Here is a 22,702-nt window from a genome sequence, read left to right on the forward strand (position 1 = left end):
GGTTCATAATCCATGTTTGTGCGTTAGTGTTTTGATACATATGATTGTTGAGAAGGATGAGGGGGTAACGGTTGCAGACGGAAACTGATCCTGTGTGTGTGTTTATCTGTATAGCTCTGCTACCCACGCTGGCTGAGCTGAAATAGGATTCTTTGCTCTTTTCTACCTCACCTCTCCTGTCCTCCATTATTCCTTCCTTTTTATCCCCTCTGTATCCTCTCCTCTGCCCTTCTCTCCTTCCCTCATCTTGTGCTCCTATCTCCTCCCGCTGCCCCTGTGACAGACAGGGTGTCCTCACCTTGTAACGATCACTGACATCCAATATGTTTGGCTTTGGGATCATCCCCTATGTGTCCATTGTGCTTCCTGTTAAACGCTTTATTGATTAGCCATGAGTTAATTACAAATTACATCAAGCGTATACAGGGCTACAGGATCCATCCTGGAGGAGCTATTACAAGTCGTCTGCACACACCTGCATGGCGTGCATCTCAACCTGACTTTTTGTTTTGCTTTATTCTGCGTGATTTCCCCCCCCCCATTAACATCCATGCATTTATGACATTTCACACTCTCTTATCGTATAGCTTTAAGGCCATGCAATATTTCTGCACGATTGTAGGGGAAGAGGCTAGCATTAGAAACAGGAGGGGTTTTCAGCAAAGACACCAAGGGTATGCAGCCGGAATACTTAATTCTATCAAGCACAACTTTGACTCACCCTATGCAAAATTATGAGACTGTGTGCCAAATCCATAGCAGACCTTTTGAGGCTAATGTATTCTGGATTTAAGCTCCATTGTAAAATCCATAACACGCCTGCACCTGACCTGCTCGGCTGCAGAACCCAAAAAACAACCTCTTGCCTCTGACTCCTGCACAAAGTTATGAATAAAAAATAATAATAGGCTAATAATAATAATTATACTGATAATAATGATATGTTAGAAATAGTTGCAACCCTATCCTGAAATAGCAAGCACTTTTTGCAGCCTTTTTTTTTTTCCTTTTCATGCCGTGTCAGTTTCTCTGTGACATTGCCGTGTACTTTGTGCAAAAAAAAAAAAAAAAGAAAAGAGGAGCGAAAAAAAAATCTTTATCAAATCCCCATTCTGAGGCTTTCAATAAGGCAGGCCATTACCTCACTGGCGCTTTTGTTCGGCCTATACAAGAGAGAACAAAATGGTTATTCAGGAGGACGCTTTAGATTTTTATTGTGGGCTCGCTATTCACAAAGAGCACCGTTATTGTATTAAAAAGAACCATCTGTGGCAGAAACAATGGCTTCAAATTATCTGTGAATACCCAGTGAACAAAATATAAAGCTTTTTTCCTGCTCATTATGTGGGCTAAGCTAGGGGGTGGAAGATAGGGAGAGGAGAGGCATAGACTTTGCTATAACTGACTTTTGTTGTTCTTGCTTGCATTCTTCTCCTTTTTAAATCGGCCCCCTTTTCACATTGTGTGTCGCCATAAACGGCTTTTTCTTGTTGCAGGGATCGCGGAAAGAAGACAGCGGAGCTCCACACAGGCAGAGAGCAGGGGGGACTCCGTGGAGCTGCTGCAACGCCGGCCACAGCGCACCGGCTGACGGATCGAAACCGCGCGGACTACCGGGGGACTTTGTGTGTGTGTGGGGGGGTTGGACATGGAAGAGGGGTTGCCGCCCGGCTTTGGACGTTTTCATAGCCGGTTTCGGGAGCTCTTTCTCGGGCTCAAGTTGAGGGTTTGTCTTTTGCCGAAGGGAAGCGAGAGGAAATTACGGAGGAGGTTGAGCGAGAAAAATGGCATCTTGTTTTAATTTGTGCCAATCACGACGAGAGGAAGACAACTCCCCAAACTGGCAGTAAGTCTGAGTGCGGTGGAGAGGAGAAGCCCTGGGTGTGTTTATGTGTGTGTGAGTGTGTGTGTGTGTGTGTGTGTGTGTGTGTGTGTGTGTGTGTGTGAGTGTGTCTCGGTGTGTATGTTAGTGTGTGTTTGAGGCGGTGTGTTGTGGAATGACACCGCATGGCATCATGAGCTGCACTGACTGCCTGAGATTTTGTTGGCTGCTTCGGTTTAACGTACACATGGATAGTTTGAACGCACAGATTACAGATACGATCACCAAATTTGGCATTTATTTATTCACAATTATTCATTTTTATTCATTTATTTTCACCCTCTAAGTGTTTATTGTAAACATTTTTAAATATCGAACAGTTTTATTATGAAGTCAACAAAACTCCCTCGATATTTTTTTTATAACTTGGATGCGTTTAAATTCTATTTTTTTTAAGGAATTTGATTTATTCAACTGGTATCAAGATTTTAATTTCATCGTCGCCATACTTGATCATTTATTACATTATAGCCGAATGTGTTCAAAAGTCAATTTAACTACATTCATAGCGTTTATGCTGAATAGCAATGCTCTGATTTATTTAAACTAACTTTATAAAGGCGTTAAAGAAAATCCATTATTCATTATTTTATTATAGCCTATATATTTTTTTACATTGCAGACAACATATATAGGAAACTAACATAACAGTAAGCACATGTCTAAAGACTCTTCTACGTCTCCAAATAAAAAATAAAAATAACATTTCTGCACAAATCTTAAAAAATATCTATTTTGATTTTTCACATTGATTTTAAGGGACTTTGTTACTTTTAGAATAAAGTGTTTTCTTGGCTTGTCTCCAGCCCCTGATACGGCCCCTAGTGGCAAGAAAAAACAAGTTTTATTTGCATTTCACCTGAAATCTGTTCCTCTCATTCCCATAGTACCGTTATCATTTTTGTCTTACTTTTAACAGAATTTGATATTTGACCTTTTTTTTTTTTTTTTTTTTTAAATATAGGCCTATGTTTTTTTTATTTGGATTGACTAAAATGTGAAAATATCACCTCACAAATGTTACTTTCCAATAGTTCTTCTATGACGAGCGTTTCTGTTGGAATAACTTTATATAGCCTTTGCTATTTTTTTTTTTTTTTTTTTGCGTCAACTAATTGCGCGTTTTCCTCTAAACAGTATTTTGTAACTCCGTCGTTTTGCTCTGCTATTATTTGCTGTGCATCTCAGCCCTGTGTGTATAGGAGGGGGGGGGGGGGGGGGGGGACTTACAAGTGGTCCAGGGAGCCGCCCCGTGTGTTTCTCCTGTTTTTTTGTCAAACAACGGCTTTAATTCAGGATGATTGTGGATGCAGGGCCCATTCCCGGCTGGATGGGGTGTGCTTTCAGTGAGCTGCAGGGCCCCCGCTGTTCCTTTATTATCATAAGCAGATTAGAGGTAGCGGGGAACACACTCAGATGCAGATAGCAGCCGAGCGGCACCATTTCAACCTTGCATTATAATGGAGCGAGCTGCATGTGTCGCCTCTCGCAGCCTATTAAGCACAAGATGAATCTTATGTAAGGTTGCCAAGGGCCGGCATAATGAGAGCAGGAGGTGCTCCGCTCCTCCATTTATTATCAAATGACTAAAACAAAAAAATAATAAGGCTTGATCTATTCGCTTTCAATTATGATTTAATCTGGAGACACGCATTTAAATTGAATTATTTCAGGTGTGTGTTCTCGATCTGGCTTTAATAATTGGGGTTGTCTGGCTGACACATCCAAACCAGGCTGAATAGGCCTTACCTGTGTTTCATCTCGTTTAGCTTCTCTTTTGTTCGGTGTGTTAATTATTGTATTATTTTCTTTTTTTGTCTTCAGATTTTAATTGTTTTTGTGTGCCACTTTTTGACATTTTAACCGACTTTTTGAAAACATCCCATCATCCATTCCTTCTCAATTCTCTGGTAAAAAAAGAAATCTGTCAGGGCTTTTTTTTTGGCCTTTCCTGTAGTTCTCCATCTGTCCAGTAGGCGGCACTTGTGTCACGCAGTAGGACGCCTTCTGCTTCAGATTGATAGATAGTCAAGGCTGAAACAAAGTGGATCCAACACTTCCCCCCCCCCCTGAAAACTTTGTTCACTTTGAGCATTAAAACCATGTGAAGGGAAACAATTCAGTCTTTAAATCAGATGATGCCGCGTTTTTCATGTCGTAATAATCCTGCAGTGTGCTCCGTTTGATCCGGAATGAAGTGAGGCAGGTGGAGGCCACTGTTTTCATTCACTAATTGGCTGACACGCTTGTTCAGGGCTTATATGAATGAGCTGCGTCCTTTTGGTAGCAAACACACTTTATCTCTTAAATATTCCTCACCTTTATTTCTCCAGCCCGTAGGCCGTGTCTCTCTCTCTCTCCCCCCTCAAACTGCACTACAAAGCCCCCCCCCCCCAACAACAACAGCTTCACTGTGGCAGTGGAAGTGGAGTGGAGTTGGGTCTTTGTCCGGACAGATGTAGCGACAACATCCCAAACAAAAAGCGCTTATTTGTGCTGAGATGAGCCCGTCTGCCTTCTGTGTGTTGGCATTCAACTTCACTAAACAAAGAGGGGGACTTGGGGGGGGAACATCTTGGATTACCTTTCCTCTTTTCAAGGCTAAAAACCAGCCGTGGCTCCCCCCCCCATCTCACACACACACCAGCGCTATTCATCGAGTTAAATAACTAAGTTTATTTAAGTGTTGTTCTGTTATTGGGGGGCAGCTAAGTGGGAGGAATTAGTGACTTTTTGGTTTTTGAACAACAGCAATGTCACGGCCGGTACTTAATGTCAGAACAATCCTTTTGAATCAGAACAATCTGACACAATAACTGTCAAAATGTGATATATTTATTTAACACGTTCCCCCTTATTTGACTATATCTCATTCGTGACATCAGCTGTTAGAATTAAGGCTAAAAACTGAATGAATATGTAGGAATGACAACATTAAAAAATAACATTTTTTTTTTTAAATAACATGAAACTTTTTGTTCTTTTACTAAGTTTTAAAAATTAAAACTTTTCTTTACAACAGCTTTTACAACTTATTTCTATAAATAATGATGGAAACAGGTCATAAAGTGCCACCATATCTGAATAAGCCCAGTGGATTTTCTCCATAATGCTGGAAATAGTAAATATGTACTTTGTATTGGCTCATATGTGAAGCCTGATAGTGTGTGTGTGTGTGTGTGTGTGTGTGTGTGTCTCGGGGCAAAACATACCCCGCCCCCTTTATGCTAATTAAGGCCTCCCATTGGCGTGTCAGGGGTGCAGGCCGCCTCTGATTGGCCAGGTCGAAGCCATTTATTCGCTGACAGCCTCGTCACATGAATGGTTGTCTATTAACTTGTTCAAAAACTATCTGGAGTTGTCAAGGCTCAGGACGGACGGAGGCGAAAAAAGTACAGTTTTTGTTGATGCTTTTTTTTTCCGGGAGAAGCGACGGGAGAAGTTTTGTGGACACAACATAGAAGGGACCTATTGGGAGAAGGCTCTTTGTCACACACACTCACATACACTCTGACACACACTCAGTGAGAGGCAAAGAGAGAGAGAGTGAGTGAGGGAGAGAGTGTGTGGAGACGCGGCTTGGTGCTGGTTGTTTTTTTTTCGTCCAGAGGAAAAAAAGTTGCAGAGAACAAAATCGACAGGTAACTTCGCGTTCAGCTTGTCTCTTTTGCTTTTTCCCCTCTGCTTCGGGAGCTCCCACTCCAAAAAAAAAAGCTGTTCCTGATGTATAACATGATGGAGACTGAACTGAAGCCCCCAGCTCCCCAGACCAACACGGGGGGCTCGGGCAACACCAACTCGTCCGGCACCGGTGCCAACCAGAAGAACAGTCCGGAGCGGGTCAAGAGACCCATGAACGCGTTCATGGTGTGGTCCCGGGGCCAGAGGAGGAAGATGGCGCAAGAAAACCCCAAAATGCACAACTCGGAGATAAGCAAGAGGCTGGGCGCGGAGTGGAAACTTCTGTCGGAGAGCGAGAAGAGACCTTTCATCGACGAAGCCAAGAGGCTGCGGGCCCTGCACATGAAGGAGCATCCGGATTACAAATACCGGCCCCGGCGGAAAACCAAGACCCTCATGAAGAAGGACAAGTACACCTTGCCCGGCGGGCTGCTGTCTCCCGGAGGTAACGGGATGGGAGGTGGGGTCGGTGTAGGGGTCGGGGCCGGGCTGGGCGGTGGAGTGAACCAGAGGATGGACAGCTACGCGGCACACATGAACGGCTGGACCAACGGTGGTTACGGTATGATGCAGGACCAGCTGAGCTACCAGCACCCGGGGCTTAACGCGCACAACGCGGGCCAGATGCAGTCCATGCACCGCTACGACATGAGCGCGCTGCAGTACAACACCATGACGAGCTCCCAGAGCTACATGAACGGCTCGCCTACCTACTCCATGTCCTACTCCCAGCAGAGCACGCCGGGGATGACCGCCCTGGGCTCCATGGGACCCTCCTCGGTGGTAAAGTCCGAGTCCAGCAGCTCCAGCCCGCCCGTCGTCACCTCGTCATCCCACCGGGCCGCCCCCGGCTGCCAAAGCGGGGATCTGAGGGACATGATCAGCATGTACTTGCCCGGGGCGGAGGTCAGCGAGCAGAGCGCCCAGACCCGGCTACACATGTCCGGGCACTACCAGAGTACCGTGCCCGGTACGACGATCAACGGCACGCTGCCGTTAACACACATGTAAGCAGACAGAGAGAGAGAGAGAGAGAGAGAGAGAGAGAGATAGAGAGAGAGAGAAAAGAACTTTTATAAGAGAAACTGTGGACTATTAACGTTGGACTATTTTTGTACAGAAAAATTTCGGGGTGGGAAAAAGTTGTATAGAAGTCTCCAAGAAAAAGGACACACGACTCTTTTATTCTTTCATTTTATTCTACGGAAGCTCTAGAGGAACTTAGGAGACCCCCCCCCCCCTCTCTTCACTTGGTGGATGAAGTTTGGAAGACTAGAAAAGAAAGTGGGAGTCGCAATCAAATGTTTTATTATTGCAATCATCTTTTGTACAGTATTTATCAAAGAAACATTACAATCAGATGAAATTGTTTGTTAAACTGCAAGAGGTTGCATTTTTTCTTTTCTTTTTTTTTTTTTTTATATATATATATATATATATATAAAGGCAACGTCGGTTCTGCAGAAAATATTAAAAAGTGAAAATGGCAGAACTGCAATTTATAGGAGCGATCAGTTATGCTCCTTTATTACTGCATAGATTGGAAAGAAAAGGGACATAAAACGAAGCAGGTAATACTGTTTTTTTTTATCATTTAAAGGTTACTAAACATTTAATTTCTTATATTAAAAAAAAGGAAGATAAGACACTTTTTTTTTCTCTCATACAGCTTAAAATATAGGTTGTTAATTTATATTTCCATTTCCGTCTCCCACTTTTCATCTGTTAGAGGTATGACGCTCTTTATTTTCTAATTGATTTGTACAATTTCTGTATATTTACTGTGATATTTTTAAGTTTTTATTTCCAAACATTCATTCCCGTAGTTGTAATTTTAAAAATTGTGGCCCTGTACGCAGAAGCCAACCCACTCCATGTAAATATATACCGGAACTAATACCATCCTTATAACAGGTACAATTTCAACTGAGTATATTATTTTTCAATATGCAGTTTGAAATGAATAAATTTTGGAAATTTGGATACTTGAAATTGTTTGAGTTTTGATTTTTATTTCTCTCAGTTTATTTTTTTCTGTGTGCATGCAGTCCATCATGTTGAGTTGTCACCTGTTTGTGGATTTTTTTTTTCTTTTACATTTGATATTGTCAAATCAGATGTAAACTGTACAGTTCAAACTATTTTAGATTAAAGAATAAGAAAAACATATCTATATCTGCAGTGATCAAATAATTCAGCTTTGTCGAGGTTAATCACGTTTGTATTTTCTATAGTGCCTGCGGATGTTCCCCATCAAGCCAAAGTCTCCTTAAAAAAGGGGGGAAGATTTCTCTATCAAAATGTCCCAACACCCCCAGGTATAGACTGCAATTTCTCCTCTTCACAATCAATATTCAATAAAAAGAAGAAAAATATTCAGCACTTCTGCACAGGCCCATTTAAAAAAAAAAAAAAATTCTTGTAGCTTAATACCTCTTATTCTATTTTTAACCTTGTTAGTATTTTTAGGCTATTGAATGGGACTGAGGGAGGAATAATTGGACATATGCTCTAAACTCATAAATCAGATTTATAATCCCCCACATGACAGTTATTAGATTTATGTAAACTGACAGGAGGATTTCTGTCATTTTTATTTTAATGACTGTGACGGCAACTGTGGATGTTTTATGAGTATTTACAACAAGCTTAATCTCATGAGCTGCAGGCCTTTTCTTTATTCATGTTGAAACAGCTCCTCTTGTTGTTTTATTTAACAAGGTGTGTGTTGCCTTTTGGATGCTTTCTCTGCTTCTTTTTTCCCCCCTATATAAAAAAAAAAAAATCACACAGCTGTGCTCACCATCCCAAAATGTTCAATTAAGGCTAAATTGAAGGTGAGCCCTCTTGAAAGGAGCCAGGCGAGCGAGACCTGCTTTTTTTTTTTATTATTATTCTGCAAAGTAATAGCGCCATATAGGCTGGAGTGAGTGGCCATTTTAATTTAATGTTTAATCAAATGGGCCCTGCTGTTTCCCGTTAACCCCGGTTCTCACGGTTCAAGCTCCCCCGGTTATTTCACACACCTCCTGCGTAAAAAAATAAAATAGCCTAAAACATAGAACCGGTTCCAAATTGTCCACATGCTCTCCCCCCCCCCCCCCCCTTAATAACAATAATCCTTATGATGAGCTAACTGTCGGCTCTGAATTTTATTAACGGTTTTAAATCAGGTGTGTGTGTGCTTGTGTGTGTGTGTGTGTGTGTGTGTGTGTGTGTGTGTGTGTGTGAACAGAGAGGTAGATTAAGGCCGTTGTGTCTTGCAGTCTGGGTCCCGGGGGATCGGAGCTCACATTAACCGGCGGATGAATATTTGAAGAGGCCCCTCGGTATTTATCCCTCCACTCTCTCACTCTCTCTCTCATGTCTTACTCTCTCTCTCTCTCTCTCTCTCTCTCTCTCTCTCTCTCTCAGCTGGACCTTTAAGAGGTCACAAGATCGTTGGTTGCTGCATTAATTATTGATCCAAGCAGCTGAATTGGTTGTAATAGCCGAGAACACCGGTGATAAACAAAGTGTTTTTCAAAAGGTCGAACAAGTAGACGTTTTAAAATTCTCCTCCCCCCTCCCCGTCTTTCCGTAAAAACCGGGCCCCTGCATTAAGGCCCGGAGGCCCCCGCAGAATGATTATTTTTTTCCCTAGCAGAGCGCGGCACCTTTGATGTGTGCAGAGAATACTGGATGTATTTGATGATCAACTAACATGTTCTGTGCAGTGTTGTAATAAGATATATCTTATTAGTAACGCCTGTAAAGCTTGTATGTTGACACAGACAAGGGGGCTGAAATAAGGCCATGGCTGCTTTTAAAAATAGGAGGGCGAAATCATTTTTGTTATCGTGTTTGATAGCCTAGCAATCAACATTTTCTCTTTTTTTAATTGGTTTGATATATTTGTAAAAAGAAACTTAAACCAAAGTCAAACATCCAGCCTTTAGATTAAAATTTTTTTTTTTTTTCTTTTTCTTTTTTTTTTTTTATCAAAACGTCCTTTAAAAAAAAGTGTCCCTTTCCATTTCCAAGTGATCGAGGACACATACAGGACACTGTAAATCTTCTCTCGTTATCTTTGTTGAAAAATATTAGCCCACAATTAGCCGATATGCTCTCCAAAATGTGATTCAATCTCAGACTCCTTTAAACTCTGACTTTCCTTTTTAAAAAGTTGCAGCACGGAATAGGCCGCTAACCCAGAGAATTTAGAGTCGAATGGTTTTATGGTGATAGAAGTGATTCCACCATGACGCTGTCAAATAATCTCATTAGTTTCAAAGTGTGATGTAGCCTAAGTGTCGTATTTCTGTTTTTTTAATCGACACAAAGACAAAAAAGGGAGAAAAAAAAAACAAACTCTGGTCCCCCCTGAAATGTTCAAACCATGCGGATAAGCAGGTGTGTTCAGGTGTGTATGAGCAGAAAGGCCCGTCAAAGTGTTCCTCTAAAACCCTTTCATCCATCCATCTACCCCTCATCCACCCCTCATCCATCCATCCATCCTTCCCCCCTTCTGTTGCTCGCGTGCAGAGTCTCGGGGATATTTGGACTGCAACAGGTGGTAAGCGCGCGCCTCTGCTTTTTTTTTTTTTGCCCCTCGCTTTAAAGAAGAAGAAAAAAAAAAAACTCTCAGATGTTATCAACGATAACCTGGCGCGTGTGGGAGCTTTCAAGAGGCCATAACCACAACATTGGGGGCGTTACATTTTAGACGTGTTATAAATATGCAACAATTAGGCAGATGTTTATTATGTGTTATACATGTTATAATAGCTACATAATACAAAAAAATATGAACATAGAAACTGACTCGGTCACTTCAGGTCACTAAACTTTTTTTTAAACCAGCTTGGAATTAAAGATTAAAAAAAAAAATAATACAATTAATTGATTAATAGGATTTTATAAAGGAGATATGCTACTACTAGTCCAGCTAGGTGGCTTATAAGGACCGGTTTCAAAATCCCATGTTTGTTGTTGAGATTATATGATTCTATAAAATTGGGTCATATGACCCCCCCTCCCCCCCTTACTCGCGCGCGCGCGCGCACACACACACACACACACACACACACACACACACACACACACACACACACACACACACAAAACGGGTTTAGTGGCCTGTAATCCCACGACAGCCACTTTCCCTTTTCACCACGTTGCGGATAATAAGGAGGTGGGGTATGACGTCACCCGCATGAAGCCAGTCCAATGATGCCTGACCGTTTCCGTTGGTAGTTTGTAGGCTACATGTTGCCCTTATTTGCCTTTTCATACGGCCCAAACTCTCCTAATGTCTTCAACTTAAACCATTTCTAACTAATTGACTACCCAATGCTTCAGCTACATAGCAGTGATATATACGCACTACTTTTTTTTAGTCCTCTAGGCACATAATTAGGCCCACCGTTTATTTCACGAGAATGTACGTTTTCTGAATCATTAGATTTTGCCTTTTTGGTCCGCATTTTACACCAGTCGTTGCCAGCGTGGAGGCAATGGCATCTCCATTTACACCATTTAAACTTTCAATATCAGGACTTTAACGTGCTTTCAATTCAAGACTGATTCACATGCCTAATAAAAAAAAAAAAACTATATAAATGTAATATCTGTTTAACAACACGAGAATATCATTAACTCAGACCTGTATCATCAGTTATATAATCATCGTTCCCCCTGTGGATGTTATGTGTGATTAAAACGCTAATAATACAGATTTGGGCATTAAGCCATCTTCTTCAATGACTTTTCGGTTTTCTAAATCAGAGAGGAAAAAAGTTAGTAAAGTTAATATTTTTCTTAGACTGAAGATATCTTATAAAATGTGAAACTGCCAGTGTTTATGATTTCACCTTCTGGTCGTGTTATTATGTTATTAATATGCTGTTTGAATTTTATTTAAAGACCTCTCTGCCTTCATCACAGAGAAAGACCCTGGAAGAATGAATGAATAGCAAAACTGTCGGAGCAGAGAGCAGCAGACGTGTGTGTGTGTGTGTGTGTGTGTGTGTGTGTGTGTGTGTGTGTGTGTGTGTGTGTGTGTGTGTGTGTGTGTGTGTGTGTGTGTATGTGTGTGTGTGAGACGCCTAAAGGGACTGAATGGCAGCCAGTAGCCTGCTGATCTAGCGCAGGTGCAGGGAAGGGAAGCGGGCGGTGTATCTCTCTCTCTCTCTCTTTCTCAACACACACACACACACACACACACACACACACACACACACACACACACACACACACACACACACACACACACACACACACACACACACACACTCACTTCCATTGAATAGGACCACACACTGACACAGACCAGCATGCCATCAGCCTCGCGCTGCTCTCGGCCTGCATTCTCAAACTCGAGGCCTCTGCAACCCCCTCAACCCCACCACCCTCCTCGTCTCCTTTCCTCCCTCCCTCCCTCCCTCCCTCCTCCCCCAACACGTCACCGGCGGCTCGAGCTCCGTTCATCATCTCTGCTCATTGATAATGACAGCTTCATCATTAAGGGAACGCACGTTTTAGCATCACAACCATTAAAAAATAATAACGATGTCTCTAAGTTTGTTTAGTAAGGAGACTTATATTTAGCCTATAGGCCTGTCTAAAAACTCCTGTACAGCAGCCTGTGCGTTTTTCAGATAACAAAGCTCACTGACAATAAGCCATGGGGCAATATTGTCTCAGCAGCACCTACACAAACATTGAATATTATTAAATGTTTTATGTAAAATACCACCTTTATACTTTCTTCCCCCTTTTTTCATGACATTTAGCTTCTGTTTACATCACTAGATATATGAATTTAAGATAGATATCTCTGTTTATAAACCCTTTATTATCTGCTCAAACTGACCCTCGAAAAACAATACAGTAGTCCCCTTACAAACCCTCCATTCTCTGGTTGAATAAAATTTAAGAAAACCGACACAAAAGCAGCAGTTTATAGTGCAACAATAACCTATTGGCTTTTTCTTTGTGTTTTTAAGGCTGCTTTAACACCAGTTATGTTGGAATTAGAGTTCCCTGTCATTTTTTTTGATTATTTGAAGGCCTATTCCATCCCATAGTGACCCCAAGACATGCTCACTACAGAGAAATGTGTTTTCATACACCGGTTGAGAACTTCACTAGTTGATGGTGATGAAAGCTGAAGTTTTCATGTCCTCTGATAACTTATTCCGTCTCCTTGCGATTTGCATATGAGCCGGGGAAAGTGCAGGAAAGGGGAGAAAAAAGGGGGGAGTGGAGGGGGGGGGGAGCCAACAATATAAGGTCTGTTATACTGTAGCCTCCCATGCAGGGAAATCCTTTAGTTTAGCACCAAACTTAAAGACAGCAGAGTCGCTGATTGAACTTTTTAGGTAGAAGTTTTAATTGTATTAAAGTTTTAGAATGATTCTTTTAGGCCACTTTTTTAGGTCGTTATGGCTATTAGATAAAAAAAAAAAAAGAAAATCAATTAGGCTACTTTACCCCTCAGTTTTAATTTGACTAATGAAACTCCCTTCAATAAATCTAAATTATTCTTACCGGTGAATGTGTCTGTTTCCCCATGATGTCAATCAAATCTGTATTAGGGCCATATCTTTTGTGCTGTTTAAATCACGGAATTCCACTTGCTTTTGTTAATGTACACACTCATATCCCCCCCACCCCCACCCCCCAGTCAATAAACACTAAAAATGCAAGTGTCAATATGCACATTGTCTTATGGCTAATTCGAGTTAATACAGCCATAATGACAGTATAACGACACGCTAATTGGCCTTTTTTCCTCCGCAACAATGCTCGTAGATCAGCATCTCTTTATTATTTAATAACGTCAAACGCTTGGCTGGCTGTGCTGGCTTGCTCAGCCTGCATGCTGGCTGCTGTGTGGGGAGAGAGAGAGAGAGAGAGAGAGGACAATGCAGCTCAAATTTGGGGGCTCAACACAAATCAGTTATATAGAGACGGAAAAGAGAAATAGGCTACAGAGAAGAGAGGAGAGGACACATTAAAGCAGGAAATGTGAACTTATTGATCCACAGAATATGCTTTTAATAACTCTTCTTTTTTGTTGTTGTAAAAGTCTATTTTCAACTTGTTTTAATTTAAAATGTTCTTGCTTCTTGGACGAAGTTTTGCTCTTTAAAGCAACAGGTGACAGGATGTGTTTGTGTACGGGACCGGCCCGTCATGATGCAGCAGCTACAAGTGAAAGTGGTGCATGCTCTGCTGCGCCTTTGTTGTCCGGAAATTTGGAGACTGTGTATATTGATGTCCCTCCTCAGGCCCTGGTGAGGGTTTTAGGGGAGGAGGAGGAGGAGGAGGAGGAGGAGGAGGAGGAGAAGGAGGAGGAGGGCAAAGGCGGGGGTAATCTGCACAGCAGTGTAAGGCCAAAAGAACAAGACCAAATGCAACACCTCCTTAATTTGACACAAAAATCAATTTTGGAATTAAGTAACGCCAGATGATAAGAGAAAGTGAAGGACAGACCCCGTCGTGATTTCGAAAATGTAAATAATCGCTTTTATAGGCTAGACAAGATGACGTTTTTTATTGCCTGCAGACTCATAGGCAGGGCAGTAAATTCCCATTTTCAGCGTCTGAATCGCACTTTATGAAGCCCAGGAGGATGCATGAGATGTTTGGTTGGATACAATAAATCGTTAGTATAGATTCACAAAATGTGAGGTTGGGGTCCATCCTCTTCAGGACTGCTGCTTGTAGGCCCCACTGGAAGTCTGGCTCACCACTTTGATTTTCAGCACCGTCCGTGGTTGAATTTTTAAAACCTCCCTTTTAAAAAAAACAATAGCCAATAAAAAAGTGTTGTTTTTTCGTTTCCCACTGGCGTCAACAAAATTGCAGCAACAAGAAAACGGAAAAGTTTCGGTTCTCTGCCTATAATGCAAATAATGCGGTTTTATTCCTCTGATTTAAAAAACAAAAACACAACGAAATAAGTAATCGATTTTATTAGAAATATTATCAGATCATTTGGGATTTCTGTTTTTGAAAGTTTCTTTGTTTTAGAGTAGCTCATCCGGGTTGTTTTTTTGTACAGTAATAAAGGTGTTTTTTGTGACGCACTTTGTCTGAGTGCATTCAGAGAGATTCCTTGATAGAGAAGAAGGCTGTTGAGCTGATGGGACTGAATCATCATTAACAAGCAAACAGACACAGGAGGACTCCCCCCCCCCCCTTCTCCCTCCAGCCACCCTCCTCTGGTCTCATTTCCCAGCATAGACACTAACCTCTTTCACTCTGTCATCAGCCTGCCTCTCTCTCTCTCTCGCTCTCTCTCTCTCTCTCTCCACCGACTCTAGCCTCCTCTATAACAGCACCTTCCATTGTTCCCGGCCCTCCCCTCCCTGTGCCTGGCCCCCCGACCCAACTGTTGACCAACAACTCCACTCGCACATTGGACGGGTGGGAGGGAAGGAGGGGGTTGTCCTATTTTAGAATATCACACATCCAGAAAAAAATGGTTGGAATAAACTGTCTCTGTCAATATTCAAATGAAGGAAACGTAAAATAAACAGTTGTAAACTATAATATAAATACACAGATTGAAACTTTAAATTGTGAAATAAATGTGATCATTTCAGCACTTATAGGGCCTATTTATTTTTTGCTATGTGGAAACAAACATTCTGCAGTTTACACTTCTGTGTTGCGTGTTGAAAGCTTTAGATACCGGGCTGACCGATGACAAAAATGGATGGTGGTGTGGGGTGGGGGTCATCCACAGTCTGCGTGCATTTCTAGCCCTCGGGGACATGCACAGCCTTCTGAATAGATTATGTGGAAAGTTTGTTTATGTGTTTGCACTAGTAAGTGTGTGGGTATCTAACTCGATATACCCGTCCCATCTATTACATGCATTTTCATACATGACACCCCTGAAGTAAGCAGCATCTAGATGTGTTACTTTAACTCAAACAGTATAGGAGGGTTTCTTTTACCTTACTGCTGTATATGTAGTTTACACAGGATCCCAATCCTGACACACTTTTTGACTCTAAACCAACCGTCACTGTGAATATACATATACTGTATGTATATATATATATATATATATATATATATATATATATATATATATATAATTTAATTTAAATGATCAATATACTCACACTTATTTACGTTAATACTGTAATTGACATCTTAATTGACCCATCTGTCACATAACTGCATTTTACTTATCAGGTTACTTCAGCATCTTTTGCACTATGCAGCACTGCACTGTTTCATATTTAGTCATGTAAATATTATTCTTTTCTAATTGTGTTTATTGTTGATATTTAATGTTGTACCTGTACATAAGAGAGCACAGTTCACTGAAGTTAAATTCCTTGTGTGTGTGTGTGTGTGTGTGTAAGCATACCTGGACAATAAATCTGATTCTGATTCTGATTTGTTGGAAGTCTGGATATAACCTCAAAGTGATGCATCGTGAAGGAGCGATGCATCACTTTAGACTGCCTCATCCAAAAATAATGTTTATGAGTTATCTCATTATTTTTATGAAGTCGTGTTTCAAGATAAACAAAATAGTTTTCAGTTAAAATGATGTTTTTTTCAGTTTGATCTATTTAGCTAATGTTTTTTTTTTATACCTCTGCACATTTTGTTAAACTGTGGAAGTATTTATATGATGGTTCAAGATCATATTTTACACATTTTAGCCTTGAGACCAACATAATTAATTCTGTGTTTCCTTTCTTGGTCACATATGTCCAATAAACACTTAGGTCCTCATTAGATTTGTTTGGTATTGGAAGCGTCAGTGTTTTTAGAGATTGCATTTCCATGTGTCATTAGTCGTCACTGGTTAGTGTGCGTTGCTGCTTTACACCCACAGGACAAGCTGTTAATGTGTTTTAAAGGGGCCGGCTTACATTACAAAGTGCCACAGACATGCTGAAGTGGTTCAAAGGCTTTGTTAGTGACATCGACATGACAAGCGCTCTCAGCTTCTCACACACAAACACATACTACACGTATATGTAGGCCATCCTTTACCCCCGCCTCCTTCCCCCCCTCAAAGTCTGCTCTTATTTCCTCTGCTTGAGAATCAGCACATCAGACATATTCATCCCCCATCAGTGGATGAGATCTTCCTCTAAATGTCAAATTTGCTAAATGCTTTTTTTCTTCCCCACCTGCTTGTGTGTTCAGACTCTTCACTTCTGAGACACTGTTGCTCTTACAAACAAATCATGTTGACACACAGAACATCACCACAGATTATATTCCTGCATGTGGAAATGTCAGATCTCTTTCACTGCTGAATTATTCATCTGACCTCTGCTGGTTATTGTGTGCTACTTTAAAAAAGTAAGTAGACATGGGGGGGGCTGCTGGTTTAGCTCAGTATGGTAGAGCAGGCTGCCCCCCATGTGCAGAGGCTACAGTCCTTGTTGCACTGGTTGCAGGTTCATTTCTTGTCACTCTAAAGCTTTGAATGAAACTGAAATTAACTTGTAAATGAAAAAGGACCTTCCTTATAATTAATTAGGGCTCATTATCTGTTACATGATCGATTTAGCTGCAACATTGATTAGTCGATTTACCCTTAAATGACAATAACGTTTCAGAAATGTCACAAGACGTGTTGTAGTGAGTCAGACTTCTTGTCCCCTGCAGATTCAACTGCGTGTATCTAACATCCCTGCCATAAAGCAGAGCTCATTAAGACATTTCATTTCTATACATCAGCCTGCTTCAACCGCCTGACACAGCTTTAGTGTCTCTTCTAAGTCATGTTTTGAAATAAGTGAAGTTTTAGTTAGTAAAATTCTGCTTTTTGCTTGCGTCTTTCCCCTTTTTTCTGCTCAAAATGAAACTGTAACAATTCGTCTGCACATTTCTGCTCCTCTGCAGAGACATTTTTTCCTTTTATGAAGTGTAAAATATGTCTCCCGGTCGATGGTGTTGACTGTAGTGTAGATTTCGATCGATTGCATCAGTCCACTATCAGGCTATTCTGGAGCTGGTGACTCTAAGGTCTCACACTCGCGCTCTCTCTCTCTCTCTCTCTCTCTCTCTCACACTCGCTCTCTTTCTCTCTCTGCCTCGCTCGCTCGCTCTGACAGAAGCTGTTGTTGAATGGAAGAGTGGCCTCTTTCAGTGTGTGGGTGTCCCCTCGGGGCCAACCGGGAGAGATAATCAGACAGGACAGTTACAGACAGACAGGCAGACAGACAGATGCAGTAAGTGGACCGAAGTTGTTTCTCACTGACTCAGACCGAGGCACATTTGAAAGAGTTTTATATTTTCTTATTTTCCACAAGTTAGGAATTCTCTTTTGTACAACGATGACTTGTAATCTTTTTAAAGTGTTATTTCCTGTAGTTATTTTCCCCTATTTCTTCCATAACTTCACTTAATGAAGTGTCTAAATCCTCTCAGCAGATTCATACTGTCTGTCAATCTGTCAGTAATTCAGCTTTATCGTCTGAGGAGGTGTAAAACATTAAAACACCATCAGATCAGATCACTCGTTTAGATCACATAAGATTAGATTAGAGGATGATTTACAGTCCTTACAGGAACATTGTTTTCCTCCAATAGACGGCTGATTCACAGAAAAGTTCAAAAGAAGCAGAGCTTTGTGCTCAAACAAGAATATGAGTGTGTGTGTGTGTGTGTGTGTTATAGTTACAGATACCCTCTGATGTTCATTTAGAAAGATGTCTTTTCCCTGCACTGGATTCAAATGTGTGTACTGTGTCATGCACAAACAACCTTTGCAGTGGTAAAACACTTATCACATATTAACAACTTATATTCAAAATGCTAACAAAGGACTTTTTTAATTCTGTCTGAGACTCCACAACAGCATGCATCCACCAGAACTAAAAAAAAACAAAAAAAGAAGCCTTTAAATAGTCCTTAAATCAAAAATAAAACATGACATGGAGTTCATATTCATTTTTTGTCTTCATCACATAAACACAACAAAGTTTTCTCTACAGGGAAAAACACAAACAAGTCTTCTTCTGTACATATTGTAAGAACATTTGCTCCCACAGATTTCTGGCTTTTATTCAAAATTATGCGTCACAGGCCTCTCTACAGTCTCAGTGTATTTCTTTAGAAGTCCCTGAGAGCCTTTTTAAAAAGAATGTTTAGTTTTGATAGCTTTCTACTTTTGTGCAGTTGCTTTCATCAAAGATCCCTTCTGCTTTATTTAGCTGCAACAGAAAAAAACAGTCTTTACGCTGTGGCTGTAGATATTTTTTTTATTAGATATCAAATGTTGCTAAACAGACATTGAATAATGTGCAAAAAAATCAATAGTAGGGCACAAGATTCTAAATCTCTAAGTACACCTGTATGTGTGCTTGGGTGTCTAAGGCAGGTAGGGAGAGACATGGAAAATATAGGGCAGAAAGAGAGACAGAGCGATAGAGAGAGAGAGAGAGAGAGAGAGAGAGACAGGTCTGGCCTGGCCTGGCTCGGCTCGGCTCGGGTTGGGCAGGTCAGCTCAGCAGCATTTGATTGTAAATAAGAGAGGAGTCAGTTCACACGCCGATCGAGTGACTGCCGGGAACAAGCGAGCCATTTGAATCAGGTGGCTATCTCCCTATCTGAGAGATCAGAGCCCTGTCACCCCCCCTCTCCACTCCTCCCACCTGCCTCCACCCCCCCTGCTCTCGTCATTGTGAGGGACACACACACACACACACACACACACACATATATACACAGACACACAAACATGCACAGGAGAAGTGAAATGACATGTCCCTCCCTGCTGGCTATAAGGGCAGGCAGAGTGGCTGGATGAGATTTCACTGTCTCACGTTAGGAGAGGTGAGGAAAGGAAAGAGGAGAGGAACACCCCCCCCGTCCCCTCCCCCCCCCCGCTCCCCCCATGTATTATAACATCCTGAAACGCTTCCCGTTATTGGCTCTGTTGTCTGTCACAGTTACAAAATGAAGAGGATAAGAGATAACAGATGCTTTGGAAGCGACAAAAACAAGTCTGCAGCCACCTTCATGAAGTGCACTCAGGTCCTGCAGCCTGTCGTCTAAAAGCAAACTTTATTGATTCATTATTTTAGAGGACAGGTGATTGTGTAGCACTATATGGTTAACGTCTCAACATCCTTAACCTCTGATTTATTCAAATAACTTAAATTTAAACTCAAGATGACAGGGAAAGTGGGCTTTTCAATATTAATATTTTTATGCTCAACCAGTCCGTCAGTTTTGTTGTTTGGTTAATTTAATGTTTAAAATGTCATAAATTGCAAGATAATGCAAAAAAAAAAAAAAAAAAGCCCAACATGATTATAAGAAGCTTGTTTAGTCAAACTGTCCAAAATGCAAAAGTATGACAATATGAACCAGGAAAACATCAAATAAATCCTCACACTGGAGAGGCCTTTTTTTCCAGATTAATGACTAAAATGTAAAATAATTTCATTTTCTGTAGATTAATTTATAGATTTTTATTATGACGACATTAAATGAAATAAAGGATCGTTTTACTTTAACACGTCAGTTATAAGAGACAGGAACCACAGTCTGCTCTTCATTAAGTCACAATGAAAGTCAGAGGAAAATGAATCAAATAAAACAGGAAAGGAGGCACACACACACACACACTCACACACATGCACGCACACACAACCTCGTTCAAACACACACACACACATATGTTTTTTTAATGTAACATCTCGACAACGACCCCCGGGGGAGACGATGATGTGTGGCAGCTGCTGACTGTTCATATTGATTAAATGACAGCCGGGATCATTTACCGATTTACCGACTGATGGAGCTCAAATGTGCGACGCAGCCCTGAGGGTGGAGGGTTTGGTGTGTGTGTGTGTGTGTGTGTGTGTGTGGGGGGGGGGGGGGGACTCAGGCCTGCTAGCCTGGACTGCCTGCAGTTCATTTTCACAGCCAACAATTTAAAGGGATCATCATCTCTGTCCCACTGTGACCCCCACAGGAAAGATTACACTGTTCATTTTTTGATCCTATAAAGTCAATACAGTAAATCTATACTCCTATAAGAGATCCAAATGCACATTCAATGATCTCAACAAGCTAGTAGCAATACGACTGTGACAAAAAAAAATGAAACACAAAGGAGTGTGGATAAGTTTATATACACCAATAAATAATAAACTCGTATTGCATCATTCCTTTTGGTGATAACAGCACGTAGGAGCCCATTAAAGGCTATTGTGTGTCTGTGTGTGTGTGTGTGTGTGTGTGTGTGTGTGTGTGTGTGTGTGTGTGTGTGTGTGTGTGTGTGTGTGTGTGTGTGTCTTGTAGTGTTAAAACTGTATTTAACTTACTGAAATAAAAACAGTTAATGGGACAAACCTGAATCATAAAAGTTGAGATTGCTGAAGCAGAAAGGATGAACGGACTTCATTTTTTAATTTTACGTTATTTGTTGTAGGAAAATGAAATAAATATGAGCAAACACATTCCACACAGAGAATGAGATGGAAATGTCTTAATGAAGAACATGCTGTTATAATCTCCACATATTTAAAGCTGCACATTGAAACATTGTGAATCACTTTGAACGAGGTGAAGAGGTTTATGAAGAGGAAACCAACAGCTTCTTGTTGATGAAGAAAGACTTCTAAAAGGTGATTCACTCTTTATGCAGCTGCAGGTGAAATCATTTGAATATTGAAGTATAAATACAACGCTTTACAGTTTTCTGCACACGCTGTACACAACTAACCTTGTTTTTAACTTAAAACTATAAGAAGTCTGGAGCATTTTTAAAGCTGAGGGTGAAATCTAATAAATCTAGGTTTTCTGTGTGCTCATTTTTCATCTCACTCATTTTTCTCTGCCCTATGTGCTTTCTTGGTTATATGTGTTGCAACTTCTATTCTCATAGAAGTCATAGTTCATAATAATAATACATTTTATTGAAAGGCGCCTTTCAAAACTCTCAAGGTCACCTTACAGAGCAGCGATAAAAACACAAAAAACACAAATGTACAGGATGTAAAGGGGTTATGAGACCGGGTGGAGAATGATCAGACTGAATATGACAGTTTAAAAAAAGATGTGGTTTGAGATGAGAGTTGAAAATGGAGAGAGAGTCGATATTACGGATTTGTGGTGGGAGGGCGTTCCAGAGGTGGGGGGTGCAGAGCGGCTGAAGGCCCTGGACCCCATGGTGGACAGGCGTCTCACATTATTTGATTTGATTTGATATTACTTTAGTGTCAGACTGTAGACGTGGTCTGAAGTGTTTTTGCATCACAGCGGCTCCATTTGCAACAAACAAATGAAAGACAAGAAACAAAGACACAAACATTTGACACAACAGTCAAACTGCAGACAAATATTCAGAGGTTTTAAACATGCTTTGATCAGCTCCACATTCGGTTTTAGTATTAACTGTTGAACTAAAGAGTGTTTCAGTCTGACCTTATTAAAATGTGGAGCCCTGTATCTCATGTTTGATGGTGATAGTTCACATTCTGTGTTCAGGTCAGGATCAGAGGCGATGCTGTGAGCCAGCATTAACATGTTTTTTTTATCATAGGCTGAAACATAAAGTCTCTGCATTGGTTGGCTACAATCTTTGAGCTGCTGACTATTTAAAAAATGAGGATCTAATTCAGATACTTCAATTTTCTTCGTTTTGCATCAGTGCTATTTGGCAGAAAGTTTACAAGTCTCAACTTTTTTTTGCTTTTTAAACAAATTAGGCGACAATCAAACCGTGTAATGATGTGATCTCTGACTATACCTAATCATCTGTGATGGATCGGATCGTCCTGTATCCTCTCCTTGACATTTGAAAGATGTATAAACTTTTACACTATTGGATTTTGTGTGGATGGATGCAGGTTCCGTTTAGTCCACTGAGCTGTGGTAATAAAGGAGATTTGGCAGGATGGGTTAGATGAAGGCAGATCGCACTGAATCAGAAAATGAAAGAACTTTTGCGCACTGGTCATGAGGTGGAAAAGGACGAGACAGAGAAGCACTGGAAAGAGGGGATGAAGAGGAAAAACAGATCAGATTAGATTGAAGAGATGTTAACAGAACTCTCGAGGATCGGGACATGACAGGACAGAGAAGATCGGATGAAAACAGATGAATATAAGAAGGACTGACGGGACTTTTGGCAACATTTACTGCTGCTCACCGTCC

The 22,702-nt window shown here is 41.0% G+C and overlaps 1 protein-coding gene and 1 long non-coding RNA gene across 2 annotated transcripts in view; both read left to right on the top strand.

The window, feature by feature from the left end:
- The window catches only part of LOC110000053 (uncharacterized), an 86,721-nt gene that overhangs the window by 35,604 nt on the left and 28,415 nt on the right, over positions 1-22,702 (top strand). Inside the window, exon 2 of the long non-coding RNA XR_010666512.1 lies at positions 1,497-1,846. This is a non-coding gene — a long non-coding RNA (uncharacterized lncRNA). The remainder of the gene's footprint in view (positions 1-1,496; positions 1,847-22,702) is intronic.
- On the top strand, positions 4,555-7,544 carry sox2 (SRY-box transcription factor 2). Its single transcript, XM_020655231.3, has one exon. It carries the CDS (start codon positions 5,606-5,608, stop codon positions 6,572-6,574), a length of 969 nt encoding a protein of 322 aa, XP_020510887.1. The 5' UTR covers positions 4,555-5,605; the 3' UTR covers positions 6,575-7,544.

Source organism: Labrus bergylta, chromosome 6 (assembly GCF_963930695.1).
Source record: "Labrus bergylta chromosome 6, fLabBer1.1, whole genome shotgun sequence".
NCBI classification, from domain to species: Eukaryota; Metazoa; Chordata; class Actinopteri; order Labriformes; family Labridae; genus Labrus; species Labrus bergylta.

Bases quoted from the DNA above. Each gene is read 5' to 3' on its own strand.
- sox2 (XM_020655231.3), top strand. From the start codon at position 5,606: ATGTATAACATGATGGAGACTGAACTGAAGCCCCCAGCTCCCCAGACC.